Source organism: Trachemys scripta, chromosome 15, assembly GCF_013100865.1.
Source record: "Trachemys scripta elegans isolate TJP31775 chromosome 15, CAS_Tse_1.0, whole genome shotgun sequence".
Classification (NCBI taxonomy): Eukaryota; Metazoa; Chordata; order Testudines; family Emydidae; genus Trachemys; species Trachemys scripta.
In genome coordinates this window covers 31393979-31416220 of record NC_048312.1, presented here as the reverse complement: position 1 = coordinate 31416220, position 22242 = coordinate 31393979, and the positions used below count along the sequence as shown (strand labels likewise).

Sequence of the window (22242 nt, the reverse complement as noted above, 5' to 3'; positions counted from 1 at the left end):
CCCATTGAACTTGGAGAGATTAGTGTGGCTAAATCCTCGAAGTGGCTTTGGAAATAAGACAATCCAGCGCATGAACCAGCTCAATGGAGTTTTTACAGCAAGTAGCATCTGCCTGTGGCAGGGGAATTTTTGGTATCTATTATTAATTATTAGTAATTACAATAATACCAAGTAGCCTCAACTGAGCTCAGGGTCCCATTGCACTAGGTATTGTATAGATGCAGAGAGAGACAATCCTTGCCACAAAGAGTTGACAAAAAGACTTTTCCAAGGTCACTCAATAGGTCAGTGGTAAAACGATGGTTAGCATCTAGGCCTGCTAACTCCCCCCAGGGCAGTAACCATTAGGACATGCTGCCTGCTAACTCTTCAGATTGAAGATAGTGCCTCAAGCGGAGTCTGAGGACAAAACGTGATCCCCACGTTAGTGTGGGGCCTGCCAGTTGAGATCCCCTGAAGAGGCCCCTCCACCAACAGCTGCCTTTGTTTTTTTCTTGCTGCTAACAATCCTTTTGTCCATGTCGAGTGGAGCATCCCACAATACAGCTGTTTGAACTGCATGCACAAGGTGGGGTTTTGCGTGCACCCTGATGCAGTGGCAGCTAGTGCGGGCACAGTTAGCGATGGGAACTTACTCCACCCTGGAAGCTGCTGCTTGACCACGTCCTGCTCATTGACATTTAAATCAGATACATGAAACAAACATGCTGGACCCAGTGGACACCCCCAGGGTACAATCCAGCCATGTGCTGGGGCTGTGCGCTCAGGCTCAAAGAAACCCGAAGAAGTCGGAGTATCTTCGTATTTGTACATATGGTTTCCATTGTTTGTTTTACTCACACCGCCTTCTCTAGGGCCAAAGTAAAGTGAGATCCAGTCTTCTCATGGCCATCATCCAGGAGCTGAAATATCACAAGTTCAGCCCTTGCCTCATTTGGGCTAGTTGAGACATTACAAAATCCAGTGAAAGAGGTGAACGCAAAGCTAATGAGTGAGAAGGAAGCGCAGTCTGGTGGATCTGGCACTAGACTAGGAAACATGGGTTCTATTCCTGGCTCTACTCTCTGAGGTTGTAAACTCTCTGGGGTATGGACTCTCTCTGTGTTTGTACATTAACTAGCATAGTGGGGCCCAAATATGATAGTAATACAAATGATTAATAATAGATACCAAATGCCTCACACAGATGCTACTTACTGTGAAATCCCCATGGATCTGGTACATGCACTGGACTGTGTTATCCCATGGATGGTAATAGTTTAGGTAAAATGATTCCTAGCTGCCATCCTCTGTTCTATAATATTTGCTTTTTGTGGCACAGGTTGTGGCAAAGGGGCGAGACCTGAGTTGATTGGGCATTTGTAACACCTGCCATCTTGGCATGTACACTGGGGAATAAACCAGGAACCTCCAGAGCTTAAAACACCATGGCTCCAGAACTGACTCATAGCCTGTACTCCACAGGCACACAGGGGGCTGCAGTTACATGTCTGCTCCTCAATCAGCACTTGTATCACCTTCCCTGGGACACGACATCACGTCCAGATTCACCCCGCCCCCAGCTGTGTGCTGTGTGCTGTGGCTGCCATCAAAGGTGAAGCTGCAACAACCAGCCAAATTGGGCTTGTGCTCTGTTTTTTTGCTTTGTGAGGGTGAATGGAGCCCTAACCAGGGGCGGATATGTTTTTTTCCTTAGAAATATCAGCAGTGTTCACTGAAGCCTTCCTTCTTTTGCTGAAGAACTTGTCGGGTGACTCAGAAATGCCAGTTGATAGCTTTTCCCGCCTTTAGCTGAAGGAAACACATGCTTAGATCTTAGCACAAGTACAAAGAAAGTGAAAGCTGATTCATCGAGGGGAGAGTCATTTTCATTCAGACTGTTTAATGACCTGTTTTACTCAAACACTCAGGAGGGAAACTGGCTGCTGTCAGAATCCCACCATCTCTCCAGTCATCCATAGAGCCTTCTGGGGTAGGAAAGAGTTGAATTTCGAATACAAAGTGGGAAAGAACCAAGATGAGAAAATAAACATTAAAACTCCCCTATCTTTCATATTGAATATGCATAAGCATCTAGCACAGAAATAATTAATAGTGATACCAGAGCTCATCTAGGGCTTTGCATCAGCAGCACTCAAAGTGCTTTACAAAAGAGGCCATGCTCCCACTGGACAGACAGGGAAACTGAGACACAGCGAGAAAAGGAGGGGGCCTTGATCCCTGACTTGGATCTCTCAGTGCTACTGCAATAATCAAACTTTACAGGCCTTCTTTTTCTGTAATAAAGAAGCAAATTCACCTTTAAGGCCAATGAGTGATCCAGCAGGATGCCAGAAGGCAGGCGCTGTCCCTTTATGCTTTTTTAAAGGTGCTCCCCTAACTGATGAGCACTAGCCATGACCTGAGTAAATATCTCACAGACAGCTGCCTGGGTCTTCTCACTGCAGCTCAGAGTGCTGTCATGTTTGGCATCAGAGGCATTCAGCTCGGAATCAACTTCAGAATAATTTGCTGTTGGAAAGACTTGAGGGAGTTACCTGCATATCAAGGACATTCTTGTATTCTCTATAATATCCCTCGCTGGGGTGGTGAATGACTCCATAAAACATTACGAGGTTCACAGGCCACAGAATGTTTGCTTAAATCTTTGCTGTCATTTTTATACATCATCCTATAGATATGCAGTTTAAGCATTTGTATAATGGCATTAACCCCTGCCTGACTCCCTCTCTCTCTCTCTCTCTCTCTTTTTTTTAATTTTCTTTGATGTTCTAATATTCCTTTGCTGACATTGATCAGACCTGCCTGGGGACAAGGTAATGTGCTCATGTGTATATAACTTTTATGCTTTCTCATAGGACAGGGCAATTTGGAACAGAACCACAGAGTCCAGTATCACGTTCCCTTGCCACATCTGGTTTAGAAATCCTCTTGAACACAATGTACCTGTGAGACTCATTGCCACAGGAAGTTATTGAGGTTAAGAACTTAGCAGGAGTCAAATAGGGACTGAACATGTATGTGGATAACAACACCATCCATAGTTACAATAGTAAGATTTTTTTAAAAAATCCCATGAGTTTTAGAGATTGCAAATTCTTTGGCGCCTGGACTGTCTTTTTTGTTTTGTACAGTGCCTAGCACAATAGGGTCGTGGTCCTTGAGTGGGACCCCTAGGCGCTAGCACAATAATGATAATCCTCATGCTTCAGGGCATAAACCAATTGCTAACTAAAGGGGTCAGGAGGAAACTTTCCCTGTGGGGAAGATTATCCCACGTGTGGCTACTACAGGGTTTCTTGCACCTTCTGTGGGGGATCTGGTACTGGCCCTCATACATGTGGACTCTGGACTGTTATACTGCTGACTGCCACTGGCTTGCTGGATAACCTTGGGCAAGTAACTTCCCTCTCTGTGCCTCAGTTTCCCCATCTGTAAAATGGGGATAATGATACTGACTTCCTTTGTAAAGCACTTTGAGATCTGATGAAAAGTGCTGCATAAGAGCTAGGTGGTATTATTTAGCAATTCCTATTTTGTCTGAGAGCAGCCAATCCAAAATGCTTCAGACAAAGCCATACAAATCTCATGATTCGCCTTGTTGTGTCATACTAAACAGGGTGTAGGAGGGAAGATCTTCCTGATCCCAGTTAGTGATTCACTTATCATAAAGACTGAGGCTGGGAAGCATTAGGGTCTCGTGGTTAGGGCATTGCAATAGCCCTCTCAAGATCTGGATTAAATTCCCAGTTCCACAATAGACATCCTATGTGATGCTGGGCAAGTCACTCAGAGGATAATAACTCTGTCGCATAAGCTTAACCTACTTATTACAACTGCAGATGCTCTTTTTTTATTCATATACATGTCTAGCCCTTTTATGAGTCATGCCAACCTGGCTGCCACCACACTATCTGGTGGCAGTGAGTTCCACAGGCTAAACCAGGTTTATGTCAAAATCTATTTCCATGTATCCATCTACATGTTAGCCCCTCCTTAGCACAGGCCAGGACATTTCAGGTGATCATTTATTCAGCTCTAGCCACTCACTGCAGCCATCCTGACAGTAGGAAGCTGAGGCCAAATTTCAGCTCCATATCCTTCATCTCTAACACAAAAACCCATATTAATTTCTGTGTTAAGATTAAAACTCTGTGTAACAATATATGCACATTAAGTGTGGTCCTCGCAGTCAGTCCTGCAAAGTTATGCAGCACTGGTAATCAGGACTTACTTCACCCTTCAGTGAAATGCAGCCTCCTCTGGGACAGGTTGTGGCCGCTGTGCAACAGCATAATATTGTGCAGGAGGGCAGCTCATCAGGGCAAGGCAGGAACCCAAATAAAGCCCAAACTAGTGCTATTTGGGGAAAACCAAAGGTCTCAGCATTTGTGTTGTATGTTTCACTGTGATTTGGATGCCTTAGGGGGCCAGATAACTCAGGGTCAGCTCTTCCCATCGGATTTCCACTGTCCAGGAATAGCAATACAGTGGGAGGATCAGAGCTTGGGTTATTTCAGACCCATGTATATGGCTCCTTGGAGCATTACAAAGCCAGTGAAAAATGTAAACACAAATACTTTGGCTACAAAGACTCAACCATGTGCCCAGCCCTACTAGACAATAGTTTAAGATAGGAAGCAAAGAAGAATTCCTGCAGAATTCAACAGGGAGAATGTAGGGAGGTGGGACATAAGCACCCAAACTGAAATGAAGCAAGAACACAATCGCCTTTCCAGATCAGTGCCAGGGCTCTTCAATGACTCTGAGTGGCCAGGACTTTGGTTTTACATTTCACTAAGGAATTGGCATCTCCTCCTGTGACAGGTTCAGTCCCAGAGATCCTCTTGGGACTGTCACCTAATGTGCTGAAACTATTTCTGAGCCTGTTTTCCCTGCCAACGTCCCTCCAGAACTTGCCTTGTTGAGCCAGACACGCTAGTCTGCTTCAACACAGATTCAGGGTCTGGGCCATACCCCCAAAGCTACAGACTTTAACCAAAAACAGCTCAGCAGGTTACCTGTCTCCAGCACCCAGACACCTAGACCCCAATGGGATCCAAACCCCAAATAAATCTGTTTACTCTGTATAAAGCTTATACAGGGTAAACTCATAAGAATATAAGAATGGCTGTACTGGGTCAGACCAAAGGTCCATCCAGCCCAGTATCCTGTCTACCGATAGCGGCCAATGCCAGGTGCTCCAGAGGGAGTGAACCTAACAGGTAATGATCAAGTGATCTCTCTCCTGCCGTCCATCACCACCCTCTGACAAACAGAGGCTAGGGACACCATTCCTTACCCATCCTGGCTAATAGCCATGAATTTATCCAGTTCTCTTTTAAACCCTGTTATAGTCCTAGCCTTCACAACCTCCTCAGGCAAGAAGTTCCACAGGTTGACTGTGCGCTGCGTGAAGAAGAACTTCCTTTTATTTGTTTTAAACCTGCTGCCCATTAATTTCATTTGGTGACCCCTAGTTCTTATATTATGGGAACAAGTAAATAACTTTTCCTTATTCACTTTCTCCACATCACTCATGATTTTATATACCTCTATCATTTCCCCCTTAGTCTCCTCTTTTCCTTGTCCACCCTCTATAACACTGATAGAGAGAGATGCACAGCTGTTTGCTCCCCCAGGTATTAATCACTTACTCTGGGTCTATTAATAAACAAAAGTGATTTTATTAAGTATAAAAAGTAGGATTTAAGTGGTTTCAAGTAATAACAGACAGAACAAAGTAAGTCACCAAGCAAAATAAAGCAAAAACATGCAAGTCTATGCCTAATACATTACAAAACTGATTACAGGTAATATCTCACCCTCAGAGATGTTCCAATAAGCTTCTTTTATAGATTAGACTCCTTCCTAGTCTGGGCCCAATCCTTTCCCCTGGTACAGTCCTTGTTAGTTCCAGCAGACATCTCAGGTGGTAAGCAAGGGCTTTCTCATGATTGCAGCCCCCTTTGTCCTGTTCCACCCTCTTTTATAGCTTTGTCACAAGGTGGGAATCTTTTGTCTCTCTGGGTCCCTACCCCTCCTTCTAAATGGAAAAGCACCAGGTTTAAGGTGGATTTCATTATTAGGTAACATGGTCACATGTCCTGGGAGACCCCAGCCTTCATTCTTCCTGGGCTGGCCTGCACATACACAGGAAGGTTTGCAAGTAAACAGAGCCATTTACAGTTCATTGATTCTGAAGCACCCTTAATTGCTTCTACTCAATATGTTTACATCAGTAATATAAGTTTATATCTTATTCTCCTAACTCCAGACATAGAAATAATACATGCAAACAAATACGATGATCACACTCAGTAGAGTATAAGCTTTGTAATGATACCTTACACAAACTCTTTTGCATAAAGTATATTCCAGTTACATCATATTCACATTTATAAGCATATTTTCATAAAGCATGTGGAGTGCAACGTCACACCTCCCATCATAGCGCTCCCTAGTGCCTTGCTGAGGCATTGGTTCAATTGGATCACACAGTTGGGTGCACGCTCCCTTCAGTCATTACTCACAGAGGAGAGTGCCCCCTGCTGCATAGCAGCCCCTAGCACTGCACAGGGGAATTGGAATTAGTGAGGACTCAGAGTAGATGGCGCCCCCTACTGATTGCTCACACCAGTGCCTGCTGCACTACTCCCCCTAGCACCACACTGGGCACTGGAGTTAGTACTGACTCAGAGTAGACAGCAACCCCCCCTACTGAATTAACCATGCCACTGCCTGCAGTACAGGCTCCCTAGCACATGCTTAGGCATTGGGGTCAACATGGATTCAGAAGGGAGAGTGCCCCCTACTGAGTCACCCGCTCTGCTCCCTGCAGCACAGTGCCCAGACATTGGGTCAGTACTGACCCAGAAGGATGAGCTTGCTGCATTGAGACACAAGCATTGCCTGACTGTTCCGTGGAGCTCTCCCACTCAGGGACTTGAACATGTTCAGCCTGCTGGTGTGAACAGGATATAAACTTGTTAGAACTGCCTCCAGCCTTGAGCACGGCTTTAAAAAATGACTTTAACCCAGCTAGGCCCTATCTGCACCTTATAGCACAGCTATGTTCAAGGGCAATTGTGCTTCTGACGTCATTGGGGCTGTATCACTGGCCACCAGCCGAGGAGCCAGCCCTGTGTGTTCAGACAGTGGCCACACGGCAAAAGGGGCCAAAGTGGGAATTGGGAAGGAGGTGATTTCAGCATAATCCCAGTGTTGCAACTGGAAAATAAACTGCAACTTCCTGAGCAGGCTTAGCAGCCAGCCTGAGCACGCACTGCAAGAGAGCGTCCCGGGGAAGATGGCTCTTGCATTTCTGGCAGTGCTAATATAATAAAATCACCCCCCCTCCTTGAACCAAATGCAGGGTCTGAGCCCACAACCTACAGAGCTAGAAGCATGAGCGGTTGCTACCAGAACTAAAGGGTTAATGCCTTTCACTAGCGGCAGCACAGCAGGGCTAGTGGAAAATTTTCCATCAAAACTATTTTCTGCCAGGAAATTGGGTTTTCAGCCTAATGAAGATTTGTAATGAAAAGCATTTGCTGTCGGTAAAAGACATTCAAACCAATGCTTGGTACCAGAAACACTTTCCTGTGTAGCAAGGTGGCTATTGCAAGGAGCCAGCCCTGACCCCCTAACAGTGGACGGGCTAGTTTCCATGTCCATAGGCTATTGTCACATAGGAATGTGCAGTGAAGTGACCCGGGACGCAGGGCCGGCTCCAGGCACCAGCCCACCAAGCATCTGCTTGGGGCGGCGCCTGGAGGGGGGCGGCGTGGCGGGGCGCTCTGGCCTGAGAGCGGGGCCACGACTGGGCTCGCTGCCCTCCCCGCGGCGTTCCCGCCGCCGGGGAGAGCGGAGCCGCAGCGGGCTTGCCATCCTCCCCCTGGCACTCTGGACGGTCGAGGAGAGCGGGGCCCCGGCCGGGCTTGCCGCCCTCCTCCCGGCGCTCCAGGAGAGCGGAGAGCTGCGGCGGGCTCGCCGCCCTCACCCCAGCGCTCTGGCCGCCGGGGGCTCTCCACCCTCCCCCCGGCACTCTGGCCACCGGGGAGAGCAGAGAGTCCCGGCCGGGCTCGCTGCCCTGCTCCCGCGCTCTGGCCGCCAGGGAGAGCAGAGAGGCCTGGCCGGGCTCTCCACCCTCCCCCCGGCACTCTGGCCACCGGGGAGAGCAGAGAGGCCCGGCCGGGCTCTCCGCCCTGCTCCTGGCGCTCTGGCCGCCGGGGAGAGCGGGCCCGCAGCTGGGGGGGGAGAGGGCGCGGCGGGTGGCTTTTTTGCCTAGGGCGGCAAAAAAGCCAGAGCCAGCCCTGCCGGGACATCCCTACAATAGCGCAGCACGGAACAGTTCATTCACTAGCACACTTCAGCACTTGAGCTGGCAGAGAATTCCCAATTGATTGCAGTCATGTTAGAGACCATGACACACAGCTGAGCAGTTACAATTCCATCCCTTTCTCTGTCCCCCTCCCTGATTCATGTAAATGTCTATTTTGTAACATCCCCTCCCACTTAAATACTTTCCCTGCCAGAATGACCTTTGGTTCCATTCAGTATTAGCTCTAACCCTTGTTATTTTCTAAATGAGACAGTCCCGGTGCTCTACCTGTGCATTACACAGCATCTGAAACGATGAAAAGTAACTGTTGGGGGGAAATCCCCAGCAGGGGAGGTGGGAGGTGAAAGTACTCTAAGGAAGAAGACTCACCCTCAGGAAACTGCAGCACTTCTCCCTGGGTGAGTCGCAGTATTGTCCTATGAACGTAGGCAGAATTTTTTTCGGGAGTCAGTTTGCAAATTCATGGGTTTTCCTTTAATCAACCCATCTCTCTGCTTCAAACAATTCCAGAATGAAGCATTCAGTAAAACCACAGCATGATGACCTCAACATTATCACAAAAAGTTACTTAGAAATAACCATTCACTGTTTCCAAACCGATCGCTACTTCCTGATTGTTAGTTTGAATGAATCTGCCTAACTTCTTCCCCCCCACCTCTTTCTTACAGACCGTATATAAACCAGTGAAATCCCCCAGTATGAACATGAATTTCTGAAAACTCCTTCTGTCAACATCAATCTCTCTTAAGTTGCTCCTGGGATACAGCTCAAAATGAAGTTCATTCCAGCAGGTAAAACCATCTTTGTCAATCCTATTTGATTTTTTTTTAAACTTTTCTGATTTTGAAGCAATCAGTCACACCTTTTGTCTGAGGCTCTTCTGTTTGGCGCAAAGAGAAACCCTTAAGAAACTTTTTCGCTAGTCTTAGCACCTCTGGGAATTGGCAGTAAAAAGCAAACATGCCTCTCTGGCATATTTCCACAAACATCTGGAAATTTATACCACTCTAAATTCTTCCAAAGGGTTTTCGAATTCTTTTGGGTCTCTCGCTGCTGAGAAACACTGATAACTCTTGTTTAATTAGATTTTTGAAAAAATCAGAGAAATAAGGAAGTTGCCAATTGCAAAATGTTTTTGGATTGAAAAGATCAGAGTCGAGCTTATCTAAAGGATAGACACTGAAGCCAGAATGTTGTTCTCGTGGCCTGAGTACAAGTCATGTCTATGTGAAGTGTTGTGGGGTAGATTGCGCTATGCAAACCACTGCAATAGGGAGAAAAGAGTTTTAAGGGTTTTAAGCAGAGCAGGCAGCATGGCCCACTAGCTGGTGCACTTGGCTGTGACTCAGGAGCGCTGGCTTCTAGTCCCAGCCCTGCCACTGGCCTCATGAGTGCCCTTGGACAAATCACTGTGCCTAAGTTTCCCTCTCTGTGAAATGGGGATAATGGTAGTGAGTGCCGCCTTAAAGCACGTCGAGATCTAATGAGAATGAAGCTACAGAAGAGCGAGGTATTACTGAGACTCTGGGCTAGAGAAGCTGAATGAGATTGCAAATTAATATTAATTTAGTGGTGAATGTCACAAGCCACCTCAGCACTGCTGGGCTCTCTGACAGTCCCACAGCTGAAATATGCATGGGAGAAAATTGCATAGCACTGGCCCACACCAGACCATGTTCCTCCCTACTGGGAGTTTAATTACATTAGGGAGGGCATTGGCTGTGTCCTTTGCTCTCCATCCTCCTTTGCTTTTCCTGAAAATGTCCTTGTCCCGAACATGAGCACTGCTATGTGAGTGATTGCAACACAGAAGGGAAGTCCTGTCAGTTGCAATGTACAAATTAGGGCACGGATGCTGCTGCAGCGAGTGTAAATAAAGTAATTATCGTATGACTTGTGACCTGCAGCGATTCCGAGGTTCTGACAAGTGTGGACAACTTCAGAGTTTGTCAGATACCAAGAACTATGTGGTTTTTCAGCAGCTGCATTGTGACATTGCTTGTTGAATTGGCTGTCTCTAGGCCCAATCAGCAGAGGTTGAGTTGAGTATGTTCTGCTTTGCACAGGATCAGGCCTTTAAGATACTATGCTCCATAGAACCTGAATAGTGTAATTTTTCTCCCTCACTGTGCAGTTTATAGCACGGGACTGCAGGGGTCAGGACCCCAAGTTCTAGCTCTCCAGATCTGTACAGTATTCTCAACTCTGCCACTGGTGCCCTTGGTTGTGTCACTCTGTGACTCAGTTTCCCCATCTGTAAAATGGGGATGATAAGGTTTACCTGTCTTTGTAAAGGGCTTTGGGATCCTTGGATGAAAAGCAACATATAAGTGCCAAGGATTATTATTCATAACAATAATTCATATCAGCACCATTACCACTATGTGATACTATTCCCAAATGGCAGCATATTAATCTCTGGGTTCTATGGGAGAACAAGAGAACAAGCAGGAACGTCCAGGGGTTGAAACAGAGAGGGAAAGGATATACAGTTCATCTTTCATAACATCATTTGACCTAACCCTGCTGTGTTCCTCTGTGACACATTGCTTTGGTCACCTGGCAGCCTGTCCCGCTTGTGGCTGTGTGCTGAATTTGGTGCTGGTACCCCAGATAGTGAGGGGGCGGGTGTGTGTGGTGGTGGGGGGGTGATAGTTGGAGTCTCAGCCCAAAGGCAATGGGTCATCCAAAATTATCCTGAAAACCCCTCGCCTCAGCCTGGTAATATCATCAGATGCAAGATTAGGCTTCTGCTATTATTAGCTATTCATATTACAGTTGGCCTACAATAATGACATATTACACCCGAGACAAGGGCCCCATTGTGCTAGTCTCTGTCCCAAAGACCTCACAGTCTAAACAGACAAGAGGGACAGAGGAAACTGAGGCACAGCGAGTGACAGTGACTTGCCCTAGGTCACCCAGAGGCAGAGGTAGGTCTAGAAACCAGGGGTGAGATCCTGGGGACATTGATGACAAAACCTCTGTTGATGTCCCTAGGGCCAGGCTGTCACCCCAGGTTTCCAATCCTGCTAAACCACACCAACTCCTGTGAGTGCACCTGGGGCCTGGGATTTTGACACATGGCTGCAGGCATTGATGCCTTCCTGCATCCACTCCCATGATGGGGCTGCCTCTCATGCAAGATGGCTAACCTGCGAGGGAGAGGTGGGATCTTTGCCTATGGGGCCACACCAGAGGCGGGGAGCCCGAATCAGTGCACAGTGAGACACAGGTCAGCAGGCAGTGATGCAACACACAGCTGATTGTGGATCACCAGCAGGCCACCTCCCTCAGGGAAAGACAAGAGCTCACCTTGATGTGGAGGGGGGCTAGAAAGAAGACTCTGCTTGAAGAATAATAGCACTGTGTCTTTAAATATGTAGCAGGGCCAGGAAAGGTCTGAGGCAGAAACTCTACAGTGAATCAGAGAGAAGGTTTAGGGATAATGCCAACCTCCTAAGTCTAATAAATCTCTTTGTTCAGTGCTATTGTCTTATGACAGGTGCTGGGGGAAACCACTACTCCACTCAGACTTAGCCTGGCTGGCCGGCCGGCCCCATCCATAACCCAGTTCTATGCATATCAGCAGTTTCTCCTACTAGGCATTCAAACCAGCATTTTTTCAAGAATGCTCATTGGTTTAGGGGGGTTCTTAATAATTCCTAACATCAGTAGATGGCAAAGCAGATAGTATCATTATCCCCACTTCACAGAAGGGGAAACTGAGAAACTTGTCCATGGCCACCCAGTAGGTAAGGGGTGGAGCTAGGAATAGAACTCATGTATCCTGAGTCCTAAGCTACAGTGCTAGCCACTAGACCACTCTGCTTTTTAGATGAGCCTCTTGGTGACACCTCAGTTGGCCACTATTGAAACTTTGATCAATGTCAACAATACGAGCCCAGAGAATGGGCACAAAACCCACACCCAGCCCTACCCCCTGCTTTGCATGCTTGACTAAATCTGACAGGTAGTCACAGGCAGTTGCGCAACTTGAGAAAACAAAAAGCTCCCAGAGGAAAGAAAAACACAGGGGAATTCCTGCTGCATTGCAGGGCAGCGCTGAGCCAGGGGGCAGTGCTCTGGCAGGGAGCTGGAAAATGCAGACAGCAGAGCATTGAGGGTTGGGGAGACATGGGGAAATGGGAATTTTCTTCTTAACTACACTGGTAGAAGTGAGAGGAGAATATGGCCCTTAGGACAAACTCCAGCCCCTATCTACAGAAACTACACCGGATACGTGGGCATGGGGGAGCAAAGGGTAACTGGGTGTAAGCCGGATGGTTCAGGGCAGGCAGGACGTTGCCTCTGCTTTATCAAAGAGCAGCCCATGTGCCTCAGTAGCACATGGTTCTGACTGCAGGGGGATGGAAATGTTCTTGGTCCCAGAGATCAGCCGCTCCAACCCAGGCAATAGCTGGCTCCCTTCCCAGTGATCTGACACCCTAGAGAGATCCTGACCGGAGGCAATGGGAGAGAGCTTCTTTTGATCCTTCTTTCCCTCCAGCATTCGCAAGATCAGGAGCTATTAGTGACTGAGGCTATCCAGTCCCAGTGACACTGGACGCTTTCCCGGAGGAGATCTCAGAGCTCTCATCTGGCTGGGTGGGCACTGGACTCTGAAGTGAATGGCGCTGATGGCTGGGTCCCAGTGGCATCATCTCACCGCGCCCGCTTTCCTCTGTCCACAGGTGTTGTCCCCTTGCTGTTGATGATCCACTGCAGATTGGTGGTTGGAAAGGCACTGCCGGTGAACACACCCAGCCCCATGTGCGAGAATACGCACGTGTGCAAACCCAACGTGGCTGAGCAGACCCGGAAGCTAGTGGTGCTGCTCAATGCGACAGCTCAGGATCTCTTCAGCATCTATGTAAGTTCCCATTGGAGCCTCAGCTCCTCCTAAATTAAAACTGTGTGAGCTACTCAAGCAGGATACAGGCATGTCCTATTCGGCCAGCCAAGCTGCTCGTCCCCAAGGACATTGCATCAGGCAAGCGGAACGTGCTTATTGCTAGAACCCCACGGGAAGAGTTTACATAAAACTGGCAGGTGTTTGCTCGACCTGTGCAGGACCTCGGGGATGAGCCATGGATGTCAGCTGGGGATGCGGGTGCTCAGCACCTCTGAAAATCAGACCCTGCCCTGGATTTTCCCATCACAAATATAGGATGGGCAATGGAGCGCTGGCCTGCAGGGAGGAGTGGGGATTAGTGGGCTAGATTTTCAAGAGTGGAGTGCTGAGTTTAGATGCCAGCCTCAGCTGGGGAAAGCCTTCCAGCCCTTGGGGGGTTACATTTCTATCACCCCTCCCCACTGCACAGTTCGGCACAACTAATGGCTCCTGCTATCCCTGTCCCAGCTGTGGACAGAGCAGGAGGGACTGCAAAGCAGGACCAAAGTGCACTGGTAGGTGAGTTATTGGTGCAGTCGGGGGATGGCAGAGAAGAAGGACGGCCCAGTAGATTGGGCATGAGCCCAGTCTTAGGAGACCTGCACACTAATGCCTGTTCCCCGCAGCTGGCTCGCATGATCTTGGGCAAAGGGCTCCGGGCCTTGGTTTTCCACCCACATGACGGATGGGGTATTAGTCCTGTAAATCCTTTGCAAACTGCCAGATGCTCAGGTGCTATAGCCCGGGGAGACAGAGAAGTACCTCGCGAGAGGTGCCTCAGCTCTTACAGCATTGCCAACCACAAGGGTTCAACAGTCCTGAGTCAGGCTCTTGTTTACTGAGGTTTCGGAGCCTTTTGGGCACAACTGGGCCAAGTTTTCAAGCATTTGTGCACAGCTAGGAGAGCTAGAAACCTCCTTGTTTAACAACAGCTGAGATTCTCACAGGGCTCCAGGGGCAGGACTTTAAAACCCATCCTGCAGCATGAGACGTGTGATAAAACAGTGAGCGGGGGAGGGCTGAAGGTGGGGCAGTGTGTGCGAGGGGCTGTGTGACTGAGATTCCCTAGTCATTTTTTCCCCTCCCGCCTCCCCCAGCTGGACTGCCAGGGCGACCCATTCAGCAGCCACCTGGATGAACTCTGCAACGCCAATGGAACCAACTTCCCTGACTTCGACGTGAACCGAACCAGCCATAAGAAGGAGATCATGGTGGCCTTGTACAAGGTCTTTGCCTTCCTGAACGCCTCGCTGGGCAACATCACCAGGGACCAGGAAGAGCTTAACCCCACGGCCAAGGAGCTGCTGGAGCGGCTCCACAACACCACCAAGACCACGAGGGGACTGATCTCCAACCTGACCTGCCTGCTGTGCACCAACTACAAGGTCTCCCAGGTGGACGTCACCTACGGCAAGAGCAGTAAGGGCATGACCGTCTTCAAGAAGAAGCAGCAGGGCTGCCAGGTGCTGAGGAGGTACGTGCAGGTCGTCTCCCAGGCGGCACAGGTCCTGCTACCTCACCTCTCACAGGCATGAGCTGCCAGACAGACGGACCCTGCCACTCCCCCAGGGCCTGTTGAGCCCGACTGCGGAGGAATCAGTGCAGCACGGCTGAGGTGAGCAGGAGTCTGAGTCAGGGGCATCTGAGAGGGCACATGACAACCAGCTACAGACTCCGGAGGGCAAGGAGGCGGGATTGCCCTTTGGTCAGCCCTCTTGGTTTGGAAAGCCCCTGACCTTTAAGACACTCAGCTTTCAGGGAATTCATCCATCCAGGGGGGCTTCAGTGGCCCCCTGGTGTGGGACTAGCTCCCCCTTGACATCCGCCTCCATCAAGCCCTCTGCGCTTGCCCAGGGCACCTCTGGACTCTTCCTTCACGGGTGGTCTATTATTAATAAGCCTTGTTTGCTTCCTATTTATTATCTCCCCCCAATCCCTTTTGTAATATTGCTCCCCCAGCGCCGTTATTTATTTGAATGTTAATGAGGGTGAGTTCTATCATGTTTGTCTGGTATTTTAATTGTGTCTTTATGACGCTGTTCAGTGCCCAAGTGCCTTAGGGATAGGGCGCGTTATAAATTACCTGAATTATTAGTCTGTGGGAGGCCAAATGGGCTGGAATTGAGACAAAGGACGGTTTGGGCAGAAGACCAAGGAATGATGGCCCAGCACTGAGATGCGCCAGGCTGCAGAGCAGTCTGGCAATGGCCCTCGTGGATGCACCATTGCTTGGGTTGCTGAAAAGCAGGCTGGGGAAAGCATGAGGGAAGGACACTGCCGAAGCCCTAGCAAGATGGATTGGGTAGCTCTTGTCCATCTCTGGGCCACCCTTTCCTCTGACTTCAATGGGGAAATGAGCGGAGAGTTTAGTCCTTTGATTTTAGGAGGTTCTGCAATGCAGCTGGGAGTTAGGTTTCACTGCTTCTTCTTTGTCCCTCTCCAGCCCCCTCAGCACTTGGGGCCTTTTAAAATCTTGATTAGAAACAAAGCTTTAGAACTGCTGGAGCACTAGACCTGTTGCAGGATCCCAGGTGCTCTGTGAGACACACCTCACGTACGGGTATAAAATCACCAGTGGCAGGGATTTAAGAACAGGGTCTGCTCCGCTGAGTCCAGGTTCTGCAGTTATGGGCGCCCTACAAGTATTCCACTCCAGCCTAGAATCTGACTCTTTGGAGAGTGTCCCATGGGTTGGGCAAACTGTGGCATGCCCTTCTGTGAACCTGAGCTGAGGTCACACAGCTGCTGCAAAGTCCACACATTCAGGGCTGGCATTAGGGGGTAGCAAGGAGGGCAATTGCCCGGGGCCCTACGCCACAGGGGGCCCCACATGGTGGGGCTCGGGCTTCACCTTCCGAAATGTTGCAGCAATCCAGTGTGTGAGCAGGTAAGGAAGGTGGGATAGGAGCCCACTCCTTAGTTTCTGTCCTGGGCCCCAGCGAGTCTAACACCGTTCCTGCACACATTGTCTTTGTGAACGCCAGCGTGAGACTCGGCCTTGCTCAGAGTTAACTGAGGAGAATGTCTCAGAGAGCAGGTCCAAAGCCCATTGAAATCCATAGGAATCTTTAATGGCTTCAGCTCAGGCCAGGACGCTGAGATTTTCCAGGTTGAATTAAGGACAACCAATGAAAATGGCTTTGATAATCCCATCCTGGCCTCTCCAGTCACACAGGCTTCTCCCTGCGCCCACACGGAAAGGGAATGCCGCTCAGATCGCTCTCTGTCCTGGCTCCCCTGTATGCACTATCCGCCACATGGCGAATGCAGTCTTGCAGGCTACTGGATTCATTTTCAAAGTGGCAGCCTTTCTATCATGGGGATGAACCGTTTGGGGGCAGGCCTTGGGGTGCTTTAAAACCAGTGAATGAGTTTTCTCACAAAAATTTCATTTAAAACAGAAACCAAAACTCCCTATCAAACTCAGTACCAACTTCCACCATGGCAGATGCTTGGTTTTTGAGATGCTTTTCCTCTTTGTGGAGGAAGAGGGTCTGTTTCTAAAGAAAGGTATCAAAAGATGAGTTACTGGAAAACCAGAACCATTTAACTCATTCTCCCCATCACACTCCTCCAAAAAAAGTGTCTGGGATCAGATAAAATGAGACCTGGATTTGAACTACCAGGATCTTGACAAAACTTTTCAAAATCTACAGCAGCCCTAGTTTTGCCCATCTCTATAAGATACTCTGAGAGCATCCAGAAGGAGCTAAAGGACACAGCTGACCTGTGTGATCTTCAGCTCAAGATTGGGTGTCCTTTTCAAAGATCTCCTCTAGTTCAACCTCAAGTAATTGGGGTCAATGCTGGATGAATCAGATGGCCTGTGTTAGGCAGGAGGTCAGATTAGATTATCATAACAGTCTCTTCTAGACTTAAAATCTAGGATGGTGAATTTCTTATTTATGGCCCATAACAATTAGAAGTGGGGAGTTGGACAGAAACATTGCACTATCTGAGCAATCTTGTAAACTCCCATCTATTTGTATTTCCTTGTTGTTACTTGCACACAGTATTAAGGCACTTGTCAGGTGAGTGAAAGGTGTGGTTACTCTGAAGCAGACATGCTTTCTCTTCTGCACTGGTATCTTCCATGCAGCTGGCTCTGCAAATTTGACTATTTACTATGCATCGCTTGGACTGTTAAACCGGAATGATGAGAAAGGCACTCAAATTGAAGGGCAGTTGCAAAGGGTGGATGATTTAGTTGGGGTTGGTCCTGCTTTGAGCAGGGGGTTGGACTAGATACCTCCTGAGGTCCCGTCCAACCCTGAGACTCTCTGATTCTATGTGGGGGAGGGTGGGCATTGAAGTACTGGTTGGCCAGCTACTATTTTGGATCATTCTCCCCAAACACCAAGCAGCTGGGGACAGAACCCATAGTTTAAAAGGCTCAAATATCACTGATTTTGTTAAATCTTCACTTACGTTTTCAGTGACTTCACCCCTGTAGTGAGGAAAAGGGCTTTTCTCATCATGAAGGCAAAAGGGGGCTCAGGACCCCGTGAATGTAATTAATAGTCCTTATAAAGGGATGAGTGATTGGAATGTCTCAAGGGGAAGACAATAGTGCTGGTTCTCTCGAGGCAGCCGGGCTCTGGTGCCCTTATTGCAAGCACCTTCCTCCAGCATGTCAGTGGCCCCCTTGTAGAGTTAGAAGCTGACCAGCGCGGGTAAATCTGGCAACCTTGGTTCTCCTTTTACTCTAGTGTAAATCAGCAGTGACACCAGTTCAAGTAGGGTAAGTGCAAGGGAACCAGGTCTCTTTGCTAACTGACCTCCATCGTCTCCCTGATACAGACAAGGTTTGTATTCTCATTCACCTCGTTTACAGATGGTGAAACTGAGGCAGCACAATTTCAACCTCTGCTTTTGGGAGTCCGACTTGAGACACCGAGAGTCTGATTTTCAGAGGTACTGGAACACAAGCGCAACTCCAGATGAAGTCAGGGGATTGCCACCACCTCTGAAAATCAGGGCCGGGTGCCTCCGACTGGGCACAAGTATCTTTAATTCTAACCCCCTCCATCAAAGTGCACTTTAAAGGCTGTATCACAAGTATTCTTACACTGACAGATGAATACTGTATCCAGACCACAGAAGTAGCTGTCTAGTAGATTCAGCCCAGGGCTAGGAGTAAAGAAAACCCGAGTTCTAATCCCAGCTCTACTGATTTGCATGACCTAGTTGCTGTAGCCTCTGTTTCCCCTGTTCCTTACATTCGTTCAAATCACAGTTTGCACCCCTGCAGTGGCTCAGACTCCACATGGCTTTGCTGTGCAAGGGGCCATATCTCGCAGGGATGTTGTGAGGCTATTTAATATTTGACATGAGTGCTAATTACAATGACAAGGAAAACTATTTATGTGCTCCACAGTGACAGGGTAGTCTGTGTGTGTTACGGTGTCTGTGTGTCTGTAAAGCCTTATGGGAAAGTATGCCCCATGCCACATGTTTGACAGGACTTTTAATAATTATTATTATTAATAATAATATATTGTATGATATTTAAATATTTATTTTTATACTTTTTAGAATGTCTTTTTTACAATAAATATTCTGAAACAGTCTCTTTTTTTCCCTGTGGTTTTCTTAGCACTTCCCTGTTGTGTTACATTTGTTACCTCTGGTCTTTCCCCAAACTGCAGTAATTGTAGAGCTGTGAATGCATCTCCTGCAATGTTGCATCTCAGCAATGCTGGATTAGTTTCTCCAGAAGCTATTTCATTATGATCTCAAACCAAAGGCCACTGTAGACAATGGGCATCTTTCTAGACTTTGGATCAGGTCCTAGGAATCAGATTTTCAAGTGTTCAGCACCCCCAATTGGGGCAGAATTTAAAAAGTGCTCAACGTGGGGGAATATCCCCGTGGCCTGGCCCATGAATAGGGGCTGTAAAAGTTTCACATCCTCCCCCAGATGGGCACATGCTGGGGACAGGGCAGAGGCTGGAGGGAGCATGAACTATGGTCATTCCTGTCAGCGCCAGTGCCCCTGGCAGCCTGGGGGAGGCTTAGAGCCGCTCCAGTTGCCTAAATTACACCAGGAGCTGTGGCAGTCCTTTAAGCAGCTGGAAACCCAAGGGTCCAAGTGGCATAAAGCCACCTTTATCCTCCCTCCCTCCCTCTGGGCTATGACTCTGGGCTGTGTATCCAAGGGTTGGCAGGATCAGGCCTTGATCAGCTCTTCAGAAATAGGACCATGGGGCTGAAATCACTGGGGACAGAGCTGAGCTTGGCACAGGAGCTGGCTGTGAGACAGCTGGCCATATGCCACCTCTGCACCACTATGTTGGGGGCCATGTCGTCCCTCAGTGAGATTAGAACAGCCAGAGTTGCTGCCCTAACCTATGTCCAGCTGCTCATGGTCCAACAGACCCTTCCAACAGCTGGAAACAGCCAGGGAGTAGCTCTGGCCATACCTCCTTCTCTCCAGGACCACCCCTGTGCCAGAAGCTGCAGCATTGGGTTGCAGAGTTGCCTGCAACTCTATGCCTGCCAGGGACTCTCCCTATGCTGGGCAACGCCCCCAGAGGGCATCTAATGGATTATGTATCAGAGGGGTAACCGTGTTAGTCTGGATCTGTAAAAAGCAACAGAGAGTCCTGTGGCACCTTACAGATGAACAGATGTATTGGAGCATAAGCTTTCATGGGTGAATACCCACTTCATCATGCATCTGACCAAGTGGGCATTCACCCATGAAAGCTTATGCTCCAATACATCTGTTAGTCTTAAAGGTGCCACAGGACTCTCTGTTGCTTTTTAATGGATTATGGCAGCTTTGTAGCTTCTTTACGCCATCAGAGACAGCGTAAGCGCTGTGGGACACCAATGAGATTCAGTGCATGAAGCAACTAGCATACTGCTGGCATTCCATAAATAATGCTGCTGCCAAAGGATGGCTGCACAGTGGGAGAGATCACAGGTGTTAAAAAGCCCACAGCCAGTGAAGGGAAACAAACCAAATCAGATAAAAAAATAACCACCTCAAAGACTCCAGCTCTGCCCTTGGAGAGGTTTATAAAAGTCTGGCTAAGCCCAGACCACCTAATTTTCCTACAGAACAATGATCCTGTGCTGGCCAATAAAATGGGATTGTATCAGTTAACAAGAGAGCGATTATGAGCACACTTGAGCAGTATGATGAAATCCTCCTCCAGAGCCCATGGGCCTCCAGCCAAGCCTCCCAGGCATGAGACAAAGCGGATGAGCTAAGATCCTGTTTGATCATCCCTCATGTCTCGGAGGAGCACAAAATCTCTTTCTCTTAATAACATGCCCCATCAGGTTGTTCAGCCCAGGCTTTACTAATCACAATTGCTCAGGCGCACCTCTGTAAAGGAGAGAGTCTAAGGCTGCCATCTGACCCAGAGCAAGGCGAAGTTGTTAATGTCATTTCTTCTTTGGCAGCCTCTGCAACTTCATCACTGCCCTGTGGCTCTCTTGCTATTGTCGGAGAGCTGGCTGCTCTGTGTTACTACGAGCCTCTGTGGGTGGCAAGGAGCAACTCCTCTCTATGCCATAGCGAGAGCGGGCCACAGCTGGGGATTTTGGGATGCAGGGAATTTTGATATTTATGAATTTACTTTGGTTCCAATTTGAAACCAAAGCAAATTTACCAAAGGTTTCCAGCGAGCTGGAGATCCCCACAACTGTTGTTTCAAAAACACTAAAATAAGGTGTTCTTGGAACAAAATGTGATACTGACATTCTAGCTAGCAGCCATGAAACTGACAAGAATGTCAATTTCATTTAGCTGCTCTGCTGCAGCTGGGGCTTTCTGGGCTGGCAGGCTACCTGCTGGGGCTCCCAGGATTGCTACCAAGTCCCAGGACAGAGCACTTACCACAAGTCCATCCTTCCTCACATAGTAACTAATCCATGGCTATCTAGGAATTTACAAGCATCCTGGGACTTGAGAGACCTGGGCTCAAGTCCCTTCTCTGCTGCAGACTTCTGTGCAGTCTCAGGGAAATCACTTACCCTATCTGTGCCTCAGTTTCCCAGCTGTAAAATGCACATAATAACCCTGCCATTGTGCACGGAGGGGGTTGTAAAGATAGACACATGAAAGATTGTAGGTGCTCAGAGGGGTCACATAGATAAAAAGAAAGAGGGGGCTACCAAATAATTACTTACTTTGTATTTGGTTTTACGTTTACAAAGAGATGCCCCAGCCCAGGATCTAGACCTAAGCGGCAGTCAGCAGACTGCTCACCACACTTAGCTTCCAAAGGAGAAGTGGTTCAGTTTTCTTGTCTTCCAGCACAAATTTCTGACTTCAATCTTAATGCACAGCAGCGGCCTAGGCAGCCACTGGATCCCTACAGAAATTCATGCTTCCTAAAGGGCTCAGGCCTGCAGCCTGAACTCAGAATGACTCGCTGGACTCAAGCCCAGGCATATCCGGGCCCTGCTCCTCACCCTAGTTTCAGTTCATCATTTTAGAACCACTGAGTCAGCCAAAAGCAGATAGTAACATTTTATGATCCTACTGAAAGATTTAAGCAGCACTAATTAGTGTAGCAAAACTTCCTGGTGCAAAGCAGAAGCAGGAGTCCTGGCCTTCCACGGTCACCCCAGCGACCTGCTCTCTCCTCACACGCTGCAGAGGCAAAAGGATGGCAGAAGGGAATGTGTCTCCTGCCATGCACAGGCCAGCAATGTTAGGCCAGCTCCGCCCCTAATACCAATGGATCCTGGACCTGATCCAAAGGCCTTATAGTCAATGGGAGTCTTTCCACTGACGTCAGTGAGTTCTAGATCTGGCTCAGAAAGTCCCTGTTGAAATATGAGATTTTCTTCAGGGTTTCACCAAACCTGGGAAATGCTCACCATGGAATAGGCCACCGAGTGGGTCAGAGCATCAGACACAAGTGGAATGACTAAGCCCCAGAAAGAAAGAGTTCCAGTTTAAACAATCAACTTGCCCTTTACAATGGTTAAAGAAACCCCTATAGTCCACAGATGCTGCTAGGTGGAAGTAACCCAGAAGAGAGGA

At 48.4% G+C, this 22242-nt stretch overlaps 1 protein-coding gene across 1 annotated transcript; it reads left to right on the top strand.

The window, feature by feature from the left end:
* The first annotated feature begins 9058 nt into the window (after positions 1-9058).
* LIF (LIF interleukin 6 family cytokine) lies at positions 9059-18739 on the top strand. Its single transcript, XM_034791550.1, has 3 exons — positions 9059-9135; positions 13039-13217; positions 14336-18739. Exons 1-3 carry the CDS (start codon positions 9117-9119, stop codon positions 14771-14773), a joined length of 636 nt encoding a protein of 211 aa, XP_034647441.1. The 5' UTR covers positions 9059-9116; the 3' UTR covers positions 14774-18739.
* The last annotated feature ends 3503 nt before the right edge of the window (positions 18740-22242 follow it).